This window comes from Neovison vison, chromosome X (assembly GCF_020171115.1).
Source record: "Neovison vison isolate M4711 chromosome X, ASM_NN_V1, whole genome shotgun sequence".
NCBI lineage: Eukaryota > Metazoa > Chordata > Mammalia > Carnivora > Mustelidae > Neogale > Neogale vison.
Window position 1 is genome coordinate 37,820,426 of NC_058105.1, and position 13,159 is coordinate 37,833,584.

General features: G+C 54.3%; 1 protein-coding gene across 6 annotated transcripts in view; it reads right to left on the bottom strand.

Annotated features, from left to right (window-relative positions):
• Positions 1–4,078: 4,078 nt before the first annotated feature.
• The window catches only part of TMEM164 (transmembrane protein 164), a 158,428-nt gene continuing 149,347 nt past the window's right edge, over positions 4,079–13,159 (bottom strand). For all 6 annotated transcript variants that reach the window (XM_044235706.1, XM_044235704.1, XM_044235702.1 and 3 more), the window contains 2 exons: positions 10,059–10,159; positions 4,079–8,343 (listed from right to left, as the gene is read on the bottom strand). In XM_044235706.1, the coding sequence (XP_044091641.1) occupies positions 8,137–8,343; positions 10,059–10,159 (308 nt within the window). In that variant the 3' untranslated portion in view covers positions 4,079–8,136. The remainder of the gene's footprint in view (positions 8,344–10,058; positions 10,160–13,159) is intronic.

Genomic DNA, 13,159 nt, shown 5'->3' on the forward strand with positions numbered 1-13,159 from the left:
AGTTCAGAGCAAGGCTGGGCTCCTTCCCTCTACACCCTTCTTGGCTCACCTCTGGTAATGACGGGCCCTGGTAATTCCCCACGGAAGCAGGCTGAGCTGTCTGGCCAGGTTGTGGTTGGGAAATAAAGAAACCAGAGCTGTTGGGGATGGCTAGCCTGGCTTTTCTGGCTCCCTCCCCAACTCTCTTTCTGGCTTCCTCCTTCCCTCCCTCCCTCTATCCCTGATGGTTGGCACCATGGGTTTTATTATGCAGGTGCGCTCTGCCCCCTCCCCTTCATGGTCCACAAACCATCTGCCCCAAGAGGCAGCCCAGCAAAGTGAGCCCCCCTCTGGTCGGAAGCAGAGAGCTTGCCTGGCCTGCCTGGACGCTGGCAGGAAAGAAGGAGAAGATGGAGTGTTGAAAGTTTGTAAGTTTTTCCGAAGGGGTTTCCTCTACCAGGAGGGGGAGTCTCCTGGGAGCCAGCAAGGGGAATCAAAAGCAACAATTCTGGCATCTCGGCTACTCTAAGGCACCTTGGGTTGTAAGTTGTCCCTAGTTTATCTGCCTCTGGAAAAGAAAACTACGCTCTGCTCGAACTATGTCATGCCATTTGATTTTAAGATGCAACCCAGATTTAGAGATATTAAAACTCAAAAAAAAAAAAAAAAAAAAGAGGGCGGAGAGGCCTTTAGAGTCCACGAAATACAGAAACATTCCTTAAAACGGAGGCATCTAAGAATGGAATAGCACTTAAAAAAACAAAAAACAAAAAAAACCCCAAAACAAAACAAAACAAACCCGAGGCATCACCTCTGCTACACACCCCAGAGACGCCCAACCACACAGGGCACATTAAGGCACAGTGGGTTAAGTGTAGTCAAAACCCCAAAGACCCTTTGCGCTCTGAGAATAAGCATCGTCACTACCCTGTCTGGAAATAGGGCCCCTCTCTGACACCAAACAGGACTTTACAAAGCCATCTTTCTCCCTGGGTGTCCCACAGCCACCTTGGAGTTGAGAGAGGTAAGATTGGGCCAAGGGCACCTGGGGCCTTCGAGGGGGCAGCGAACAGCTGCAGTGCTACTGCAGTGGTTTCTTCAACTATGGCAGGACGACCGCAACCGAGGGCTGGTGAGCGTGGAAAGAAGTGACTTCGACGTCTTTCCTGATGGAATTCTGTACGGAACCTCAAGGTACCGAACGGAACAAAACTGGGAGTTGTTCCAGGTGAAGCAAGAGAAAAAGGCCAGAACCTCACATGCCCAGCCCCCACCCATCCCTCATCCCCAGGTGGCCTCCCCAGACCCCCTATGTCTCTGAGGAACACTCTTCAAGTTTCCAGAGTGAGGGGGCTCCCACTGTCTCAGCAAGGTTGTTTTTGTGAAGCTGAATTTTGGTTATTATTCTTCAGACCTTTTTGGCAGGTCTTCGAAATCTCATTTATAAGAGGCTCGGGAGTAGAGGGTCAGGGCAAAGAGATGACTCACAACCCAGCCTGGAAGCCTCAAGTGAAAACAAAGCAAAACAAAAGTTTGCTTTGCATCATGAGTTGGGGTGAAGCCTGGGCACTGGGAGTGCGGTTAAACTCCCGCGGTGATTCTAATACACAGGACAATTTACAGGCTCCTGTCTTCATGGTTCTCTATCTTGTCAGCTCCAATGTTCTCGAAATCTGAGGGTGTGTTCTGGACAGCACAGGAAGACCCCTCCATTCCCAGGGCGGGCAGGAAACCCCAGAGCCCAGGGCCTCCTTCTAAAAATTTCCTAGGGAAGGCACTGGGGACTCCTGGAAAGTAGGGAAGAAACAGCCAAAGGGACAGCCTAAGCAGGCAGCACCCCTGGCAACCCCGTGAAGGCGAGGCGGGTGGGGAGAGGCCAGAGAGACCAGGGAGCAGAGGGGCAGCTGGGGAGGCGTCGCTGGAAAGAACACTCACGCAGCTCACGCCACTGGCCACGTGACCTATCAGAGCTTGGTCAAGGAAGCATCTGACCTCCTTGCCAAGACCTGCCTTGTCGCGAGACTCCAGGGCTACTGGCTGGCTGAGAAGCAGGAGGAGCTGTGCTGAAGTGAGGACATCGGCTGCAAAGGGCCAAGCCCTCTGGGTCATCCGGGAGCCACAGGAGTGGCCTTCCCTGTTGCCTCCCAGGCAGACGCTGAGCCCTCTTTGCCAGGCAGCTCAGACACCCCAGCGGTGCCATCCAGATGCTGGGCAAACTCTGACTGGGAGGGGAGTGGGGACGGGCGGTAACAGAGAGTCCTTGACTTTGGACGTGGCCCGCCTTGTCCGTTGCCAAGGTTAGCAAACCACATTTCCTTTGAATAAGCCACTGCGTTTGTCAGACTGACGTGGATCTCTGCCCCTCCACTGGCCTTGGCAAAGCAGGACAAGGGGGAAACTCAGTGGGGGGGTGATCACGGTGTAACCATCCCAAGCCACTCCCTCCCCCTCAGAGGGGCTTTGGCCATGCCAATACCAACTCCGTGCACCCCAGGGAACAGAGGGGTGACCCTGGTGGGGACCATAGCAAAGATACAGAGAAGAAGTTGGAAGCCTTGGTCACCTTCCACCCAGGGGCCTGGGGAAGGCTGGGCACGGAGGCCTACACAAAGACACAGCTCCACATGGGAGAGCCCATGGGGTTAGGGACAGCTGATGTGGCACGGTTCCTCCCTTCGCTGGCGGTGCGGCCTCCCACCGTGTTGCATCTCTCTGGGATGAGCTGGGTGGTCACTGAGCACCTGCTATGGAACAGGTCCTGCACCGGGGACAGGAGAATGAATGAGTCCCCACCCTGTCCTCCAGGAGCTCAGTCTGCAGAGGGACAGGCTGCCGGAATGCACTGCCTAGTTGGGGGTGAACCTGCAGTGAGAACCAGGAGTTGGACAGGAGCAGGGTGGCAGGGAGCAGGCAGCGGCAGAAGCCAAGCTGAGAGGTACCTAAGTCAGACTGGGGCTCAGGGAAGCCTGGCCCAGGAGCAGACACTTGAGCTCGGGCTTTTGGACAAGAAGGGAGACTGGGGAAAGGCAAAGGGGAAGACGGCCAGCGGGAAAAGTGGACCAGGAGATGTTGGGAGCAAAGGGTCTCTCCCTCTGTGTGGTCCTGGAGTACACGGGGCTGTGGGGGCAGATGTTTACGGGGCGCAGGGAAGCTGTGCAGTCGGATCTGCATTTGTTGTCTGCAGTAGGAGGGGCCAGACTGGAGTAGAGAAGGCCCAGGGCAGAGAAGGCATGGCCTAGGTCACTGCCATCCAGCTCTTTCTGAAAAGGGATTCACGCAGAAAGGCCATGTGACCCATCTTTCTGTCCTGAGCCAATTCTTGCCCTCCTTTACTCCTGTGCATTTCGGCTATGTTTTGGGGCTCTCCCCGGGGTCACAGGATGTGTTTGGCTCCTCTGCTTTGCACATTCGCGGAGCTCCCCTTCCTCTCTCTTGCTTTCCACATCGCCGCCTGGATCTACTCCCACTCCTCTTGGGGCTGGGGGTCCCTGGGCAGGGGTTGACCCAGTAATGGCGCCCCCCCCCACCCCAGATAGGCAGCTGAGTCCCGGGAGAGCACAAAGCACATGGGCTGTGGAATTTAACACCCAGCATCTCCTTTAGCTCAGAGACTGCTCTCTGGGTGTCTGCCCATCCACTGGGGACAGCATTACCAGCCAGCTCGGCCTTCTGCTGCAGGGATCACAGGAGGGAATGTGTGTGCAGGGATTTAGTGCCTTGCCGGGCACACGGATATAGCCATCCTTCTACAGGTGGAGAACCGGGGGACGTGGCTCGGCCTGAGCTAGCGGTTCTGTGGCCCCAGAATTGCATGGCCCTGGCTTATTTATAGCCTGGCCCAGTGCACCTGGCGGGGCGGGGTGCTGGATGAAGCCAGCAGATGTCCCCAGAAGACAGTACCCGCCAAGAGCAAAAGACCTCCTGTGTCGCTGGTGGTAGCAGGCAGCATGCGTGGGAATTTCCGGGTGCACGGCTCCCGGGGCAGAGCTGCCCTTTGGTGGTCCACCACGGTGTGGGGCACGAATGGCCCCTTTGGTCTCCTTTTCAAAGCAGAGGGACTTCCGAGAGGTTTCTGGGAAGGAAGGCCAAGACACCTAGGTTCTCATAAATCTTTTAATGAGAGTAAATGAAGAAAACATCGTAACATTAAGTCCCATGGTCAGGGGGTCCTTTATTATTCGGGGATCTTCAACCACAGAAACACCTAAGACTAAAATTCTAGAATGCTAGGTACACAAATTAATGACCATTTATTTCCAAAGGTGACTGCCGAAACTATTTCCGTACACAATCAAAGGCTTTTACAAAACAGAGAAAACACATTACCAAATGCCCCAGGGAAGTGGGCAAACTGGTTGTGGGGTGGGGGGTGGGCAGCACAGAGCACCTGAGAACCAGCTTGGCAAAAATAGTCCCCCTGCTGCTGTCTAGGGGGCTTGAGAAGACTGGTTCTACAGGGGGCCCCCAGGAGGGGGTATGCGGAGTGCCGGGGCGTCTGCCCAGAACACAGCAGATTCACCTGGGGATGGGGAAGGAACGAGGAGCGAGCCCAGGGCAGAGGCGCTGGCCAATTTCCTGGCAAAAATCAGACTATCGTATTCTCTCTACCACAGTAACACGGATATAAATGAAGAATTCTTCATAGTACAAAACTCACACCCAAAGAAAGCCAGTTCCCAAAACAACAGCTTTGCTTGAGATGACTTTTGCTTTGCTTTGTTTCTTGCCACGAGGAGCAAACCAGTGTACAAAAAAAAAAAAAAAAAAAAAAAAAGTCATAGACAAGAGCAACCACAAGTGACTAGGTTTTCCTGAGCACAGACTGGTTCACTCTATATACAGAAGAAGGTGGCTCACTCCCTCTCGCGGACTCTGCCCTGTCTGAGAGGGCAGGGCAGGGCAGGGCCTGCAGTGAGGGACCCCTCTCCATATGGGGGCCTGCTGATCTACGCATCTTGCCCCTCGTCTCCTCCCCCACTGCCCCCTCAGTCTCCCAAAGAGGACAGAGAACTCTGGATCAAAGGCAACAAATCCAGGGAGGTCTGTCTGGCCCAGAGAGGGAGAGGAAGGACTTTCTGGTACCCCCACCATGCCCCAACACCAATGCACGGAGATAGACTGACAGTTTGCTGTTGGTGAGGAGGAGGGGAGCTGGGCCCACACCACACAACGCTGAGTTAGCAAGGAGTACGGGCAGCAGAGCCCTGAAGGAGGCTAGGCTGGAGGTAGCAGACGGCAAAGTCAGCCGACCGTCCCGCTCAACCCCACCATCCTCCAAGCAGACAAATGAACCCGTTCCCGGGCCTCTGGGAAGAAGATGGGCCAGACCATATTTGGTGTATGGAACCAAATACTGGGAACAGGGATGGGGCTGTAAGCAGGCGCTATCATCTCTGCTATTCTGAGCTGCTGCCTACGCGCTCAGACACCCTCTCTCTTTCTCTCTCTCTCTCTCTCACACACACATACACACACACACACACACGGTGAGCTCCCCCACGCTGGCAAATGGCATCTGAAAAGTTGGCCAAGGTGGCTAAGGAACCTCCTTGGTGCCACCAGGAAGCCCTAGGCAGGAGCTGGGAAGGCTGGGCCCCCTGGCACGGGAGGCCACCCTCCAAGGCAGGCTGTCTTAGGTGGGCTCAGACCATGTCAGGTACTTGCTACACCCCAACCCCTTGAACAGAAGCCAGGGGTCCCCGTGCAGCCCACGGACTTGGCCCCCGCTCTCTTTCCTCTGCCTGCCTGTTTCGGAGCCCCCCTGGCCCTAGGGCTCCCCCTCCTCCAGCTCCCTCTTCCCCGACAGGTGGAGCTGCCTCTGCCCCAGCCAGGTGCATGGCTTCTTTCCCTTCCTTCCTTCCTCCCTTCCTTCCTTCCTTCCTTCCTTCCTTCCTTCCAAGCAGCAGAGAGGACCAGCCAGAATGGGGCACCGAGCCACAGCCCAGGGAAAAGGTGAGCTTCTAGAAGCATGCCACCGCTGGAAAGACTGGGCTGACTGGCCACCCATGCCCCAAAGACAGGGAGGAAGGGCGAGCGTGCAGAGTCTCTGCAAAACCATGGCATTTGGATGCCAAGCATCCACCTACAGGACTCCGTGTTCTGGAAGGAGACAGAACGTGCCACCAGGGGCTCCTCCTGTGACCTCCCTTTCAACCTCTCCTTTTGTAAAGAGCCGAGGGGCACTGAGGCCTCACGTGTTTTCTTATCAGTCATCCCTACACGCAGCAGCCCGGTGACCGCCGGGGTGGGTCCAGCTGCTCAAGAGGGACCCCTTCTGGAGGACAACCCTATGGTGAGAGACGCTGAGACAAACTTGGCCAAGCCCTTGCGGGGAGGGAGAGGCAGAAAATGGGGTATGTCATGAGGAGCTCAAGGGGAGTAAGAGTACTGGGCTTCCTCCCTCTGGCTCCTCCACGTCCTGGGAACTCATTGTCCCCTGTGCCAGCAGCCTCTGCAGCACGGCGCTTCCTCCCGCAGCTGCTTCCCAGACCTCACCTTACTCCAAGAGACTCTCCTGCACCCTGTTGCCTTCTGTAGGTCTGTTTGCTCAGATCACGACCACTGAGTCACTGAAGCTCAATCTAGGTCTTGACAGTATAGTAACACCTGGAATATGGGACCCAGGCCAGGACTACGAGGTTGCCTAGAGTGGAGCAGGGGATAGGGCCATCAGAGGAAGCCATCGAACCACCTTTTCTGTTCTTGGGCAAACCTGTTCTTGGTTAAAACCCACAAGGAGTCAGCAAATGCCCAGCCACTGGTTCTCTCCTTGAAGCCTGTGTGACTGAGCTCAAGTCTTTGTGCCCAAGGTCTTCCTTTTGAAGCACTTAAACCTGCACCCATGATTTCTTGGTACCTCCTTTGCAACCCAGACATGGGCTGTGGGGGTGGGCCAGGTGGGCGGGGAAGTGTGTGATGCCCCACCACGTGAAACAGTTCGGCATGGAATCTGGCTGCGGTGATGATACATGGCCCTAGGGTAACAACACCAACAGGATCTGTATCTTCCCCCAACCCAGGATGCTGACATCGCCTGTGAAAGCACAGAATGCATGGATAGGAGCCTCTGCGGAGATGGGTTCCTGACCCAAGGATTCTCTGAGTTAAAACATCCAAAAACAAGGGAGAAAACAAATTAAAAAAAAAAAACCCAAAAAGCAAAAAACCCAACTCCAGCTCACCCTTCCCTGAAGCTGCCTTTGAGAGAGAGAGAGAGAGAAATATTTCAGGGGTATTCAAGATTAAAATGGCATCTACTATCAAACATTCAACTAAAATGGAGCATATGCTTCAAATCACAGTTTTCTCAAGTTATCACTTCCATTGATTAATTTCTAACGTTCACCTCTGATAGGGATATGGGTCACTTTTTGGCTCCCTCAGGCAGAATTTACCCAGGGTCCTGCCTAGTAAGAGTGGTGGATATTTTCAACTTATTCACTTTGGATCTGCTATCCCAACAGCTCTCCATTCCCCTCAATGGAATCTAGCCTTGGGGCCAAGGAGCGCCCCCACCACCCACCACAGGCAGCATCTTGGAGGGAGTGGCTGGTTGGCTGCTTGCTTTGAGTCATGAGACACCAGTGGGAAGACTCTGGCAGGTTCTATTTTGGCCACGAGCTGGGAAACCCCTTGGCTCTCGGCTTGCCGCTGGTGTAGAAACAAGGCCTCGGTCCCATTATGGTGGGGGCTGGGCTGGAGACAAATGGGGACCCCAGAGTAAGCCTGGAGGTCCCTGGCAGTGGAGAAATGAAACCCAACCCAATCTCATCACTTCAGTGCCAAGAGAACTACTGCTTGTTGTTCCCCGTCCCTTTAACCAGCTGTCATTAAAGCACCAACAAGCAGAGTGAAAACCACTGACTACCATCGCCTACATAAGGCCACTAGGAGCAGGGAGGAAGAGCCAGAGGGGAGGAGGAGGAAGAATCCAGCCCTTGGCACTATCCCCCACCCCCAGGCTCTAGGAGATGTCCTGGGGGTTAGAGCTGGGGAAGGAAGCGTGGTGGAAGAAAGTGACAGAGAGGAGGGGAAAAAGAAATACACCAAACATCCTACTGCCCTCTCCCCATGATTTCATCAAGAACTGGGTGTTCTCCAAGTCAAGTCAGGACTTGCTTCCTCAGGGAGAAAAAAAAAAAAAAAAGACAAGCACCTTCAGTCTATTTTCTTGGCTGGAAGCCGGAGCAAATCCAGCAGATATTTACACAAGGGCCCAGCCATGTATGAGAACAGGATGACCAGCTTCCCGTGGGTCATGGTCATGAGAGTCTGGTGTCCCGAGGCCCAGATGCGATACCAGGGGCCGTAGAATGGGTCTGAGATGGCCGGACACAGCATGTTGTTCAAATTCACTTCGGTGACCTGCAGGGACAAGGGAGGTAGAGTGAGCGTTCACCATCCTGAGGCTTTCTCTGGCTTCTGCCAGTTCAGCCATCTCTACCTAATGGGGGGCTAGACAAGGAGGGATTGACCAATCCCCACCTGTTCATGATGGGATTTCTCTGCCCTAGGGTTTTGGGGGTGGGTCAAGGCTAGAGCCCTTGGGAGGCGATGGGGGAGGCCATCCAATGGAAAAGCTGTTTGGCGTTGCTCAATCTTGCCTTCCCGCTGGATCCAGAGCCTGCTGTCATTCCTAAGCATCTACCACGTGCCTAGTCCCCCGAGAGGTGTCAGGGGATGACAGAACAGTCAACGACATGGTCCCTGCCTCCACTTATAACTGGCCACCAACCGAGTCGGTACGGGCAACCACATCTGACCTCAAACCAGACGGTGCTCACCAGGTTTTCCCCACCAGGAGATCTGGGGGGAGGGTACAGAATGGGCACGGAGTTCTCAGAGAAGATTTCATGAAGGAAGTGGCACCCTGAACGGACTCATGAAGGATGGATGGGGGTCATGGCGCGGAATGGAGCGAGCGGGGCCTTCCTTGTAGGAGGCGTGGCCTGACCCAGGCCTGCAGGTGGGACTGAGCATGGTTTGTATGGTGACATGAGAACACGGACCCCTCTGGAATCAAGCAGTCCCAGTGGAGAGCGCTCAGAGCCAGGTGTGAAAGTCATCCTGTTGCCTTCCTCAAGTGTGGGAGCGTTCATGCCACTGGCCAAGAGCTCCAGCTGTCCCCCAGGCAAACCAGAGCAGAGTAGAATGCCAGGGTGGGGAAGAGAAAGGGACTGCTCCTCCAGAGGCACTGGTGACCTCGGTCATGTGCCTTAGTCCGCCAGGCCCCACGAGGCCCCACACGGCTGATGCTGCATTCATGCCGCTCGCACACAAAATCAGATACGCTGCTCCCGTCCCGAAGATGGCTGCGGCACCTGCCTTCCACAGCCCTTCCAGCCCATCCACGTTAGAGACACGTCCTCACCACCTCTTGGGGAGGCTGGCGGTTTGGTTCCATGTCTCAGAGGGGGGCCAGCTCGCTGCCCTCGACGGGGAGGTGACTCACCCAGAATGGTGGCAGAGCCAGGACTTGAACTGGGTCTCCTGACCCCCCACAGGCCCGAGTTCTTCCTCCTTCACTTTGGCACCAATATAGACAACCATGCACTCAGCAATGTTGGGCTCTGGATAACTCAACTACTGAGTCCGGCCTTCATCCACGCTCCGGGCGGGTCTGAACACCCCAGAATACCATGGGAGTCACCCCGACACGGCACTTCCACTGGCCACACAGCTCAGGGCCTGGAAGTCGGCCCAGAATGGACCTAAGGTTGGAAACCTCCTCTCCAGGCCCAGGCCAAGGTGGAGGTCCTGCCTTCACCCCCCAACGGGTAAGTAACAAACTACTTTCCAGCCGCAGCTCGCTGTTTGCAATCCGGGTGGTCGTGAACGAAGGGCATCTTTGCCTCCCCAGGGATGAAAGAAACGGTCAATACTGTAGATTTCCGAAAACCCTTTGGAGAGGCCCAGGCCATGGTGCATAAATCAGCAACCCAGACACAACAATCTGACATCCTGGCCTTTGGCATCTTGTATTTTCGAAACAAAACGATACACTAGCGCCAACCAGGATTATGAAGATTTATGGAGAACTCCGCACAAAGGGGAATCAGAGGGGACCAAACCAAACTTACCAGGCCCAGGATCTGTAAGATGCTGAAGTGGTAAAAGAACATGAGGCCAGTTGAGAGAAGGGCCCACCGGAAACTGCTGAGGGGCTCTGGGGTGTAAGCACCTGGAGGAAAAGGGGACACGGTGAGACTCACTTCTCCTTTGCTCCTCAAGGTTACAGGTGCCGAGGCCGCAGCCACCACTGGCCAATTGCCCCCTGTCACTACTTAGAAGATGGGCCCGCTGACATGCCAGGGCCGTTATGGAGGGAGGATTTTTTTTTTTTTTTGGATGATGAAAGGAATGCATGATTGTTAGAGGAAATTTAGAAAATGTTACAGGAGTGGCAATGAGATGGGGAAAATGTAGAGCAACACATCCCCGGCCCTCTACTCCCCACATGCAGCGCTGCTGGCTTGTGGGTGTGCAAGCCGGCAGGACTGCCCTATGCTTCAGGAGTTGGTTTGCTTTTTTTTTTCTTTTTAATTACTAATTGGAGTCTAACTGTATATATAATCACGCATCCTTCCCTTTCACACTGACTTTCATCCTTCCCTCACGTCTCTAAAGAAAGAGCTCTTTCGGCATGGTGGTTGGAAGGGTCCACTTTCATGGCCCACGGATTTGGGCTCAAATCTAGATTCTACCACGTCTGGGCTATGTGGCCCTGGAAAAGTTGTGGAAACTCCCTAAGTCTCAGTTTTCCTGCGTGTAGAATGAGGATACCAGTCCTACCCACTCCTTAGCACTGTGGCAAGGAATGAAGGGAATAAGCTATCGGATGCTCGTGGTCTAGACTTGGGTACCATGTGAGTGTTCCACGGGTGTGAGGTACTACCATGATCACGCTTCCAACAACGACAGAATGTGCTGTATCCAACGGCTGTGCCATTTCCCAACTGTTACCCAACTCCTTCCCCCACCCCGGAACAGCAAGAATGATATATTTTTTCCTTCTAGCCTCCCCAGGAAATGAGCCTCCCGGAAGGCTTGGATGCATTCCAGAGCTGGCAGAGCTGGAGTATGGCTTATAGGATGCTGTGGGGTGTCACTCGGAATGGAAGGCTTGGAGATGGGGGTGCTCCAGAATGAAAGGAAGCTGGAACCCTCCATCCCAAGCAAGTAGGTGGCAACATTACACCCTGGAGTAGTATCTTCCCAAGTCAGTCTTTCACTGATTCATCCATTCATTCACCAGTTATCAGGCACCTATTACGTTTCCAAGCTCTGTACTAGCCTCTGAGGTATAGGAAGATAAAGAAGACAGGCTCCCTACAATTCCAGATTCCTAGTCTGCAGGGGAGGCAGACATGCCAATCGACAATTAGAACCCAGTACAATGGCGGGATGCCATTATCAAGGGAGGACAGAACTCAGCTGGAGGCGGAGGAGGGGGGAGGAAGATGTAGGAACAAGGACTGCTTCTCAGTAGACGGGGCACAGAGCAATCCCAAAGGACCAATGGGACTTAACCAGGGGCCCAGGCATTCTAGAGCCAGAAGCTTACACAAAGACAGACATGCAGACATGAGCCCTGGGTGTAAGGCAATTCAGAGAACTATGGGTAAGAGTTGGGGCCGCAGCGGAGGGTGTGGCGGGGTGGTGCGCAGGAGTAAGACTCGGTGTTGGATGAGGGCTGGCTTGGGCTTCAGCCCATACCTGCAGGGTCATGAGCCCCGATGCCACAAGGCTCAGGTAGGTAACTGGGAGAAGAAAGCCTGTGCGTGCCCCTTCTGAAGATGGCAACCACCACTCGGCTCCATCCAACCACTGCCCCCCTGGAACATGTTCCCAGAGTTGCCAGTTTTTTCAGTTTTGCAAGAAGAGCCAGAAATACGAACCTGTGTGTGGAATTTCCTGATTTTTAAATGTTGGCAAATAATTCAGAATGTTTTAAGAATGCTCAACGGACCAAACAAAACATGTCTTCTTGGATGGATTTCAGCACATGGATGGCGAGCTCGGAGCTCTGCTGCCAAGCCACAGGAAGGAGCAGGAAAGTGATGTGATCAGACATGTGCTTGACAAAGGTCCCGCTGGCTGGTGCAGGGGAAGGACTGGAGCAGAGAACATCGAGGCAGGGAGACGGATAAGGAGGCTGCTGCAGGAACCCACAGAGGGAAAGGGACAGACGGCCCTCTAAGTTTATGGAGGCAGGGCTGGAGAGAAGTGGAAGGAGATCTCAGCAGATGTGAGTCATGGATGCTGGGGAGCAAGGATGAGGACGGACAAATCTAGAAAGGCCTCTAGCTTGGGCCTCGTTGGGTTGATGGTGCCATTGATTGTGATGGAGAAGAATGGGGAAGGCAACAGAAGGCAGAAGGCAGGGAGACGATGAAGCCAATTTCAGACATATTGAAATCAAGGCGTCTGCGGAATATCCGAGTGGACACGTCTCGGTCAGTTTCACTCATCTATAAAATGGCATGCCACCGCCCACTTCATAAGGTTGTTGGGTAGATGAGATGACTTAATTTAAGTCACGTCACACACTCACTGGAGAAGATGGGGCTGAACATCCAGATGTAGGTGTCAGCAGCACCCACTAGCTACTAAAGACACAAGGGCACATGTGGACTGGGAGAGGAAGGCGAGAGGCAGAACACCAAGGAACACCACAGGGGCAGGGTGGGGTAGGGTAGGGTAGGGTGTGGCAGGAAGGAGTGAGGTGGGGTGACTGAAGCCAGGTAGGTCTTCTGGGGGAAAAGCTCGGGCTTATTATGGGCACATGAGCCAGGCTCACAGCACCTGTAAGTCACAAGGCCCTTGGAGAGCATCAAACTCATTCTTCCAGATTAGAGATGGAGACAAAGGCCAGGAGATTTGTGGTGCCACCGCCAAAGTAAGAGCAGGGTGCTGGGCTCTCAGACGCTGCCAGGCCGCTCACTGCTCAGTGCCCCTGTTGCCACTTGTCCAGACCAGCACCACACCAATTCATAAGGTCTCTTTCCATGTCTGTTTTCCTCTCTGGACCAGAGCTCCACGGGGAGGGGGCCCTTGTTGGATTCGTTTCTGTGCCCCTAGCATCTAGAACAGCGCTTGGCTTGCAAAAAGGCACTGGGCTGCGCACTGAAACTTTGTGCACCTCCCTGTTTGCTGAATGAATGGGAATCAGGCACCCTGT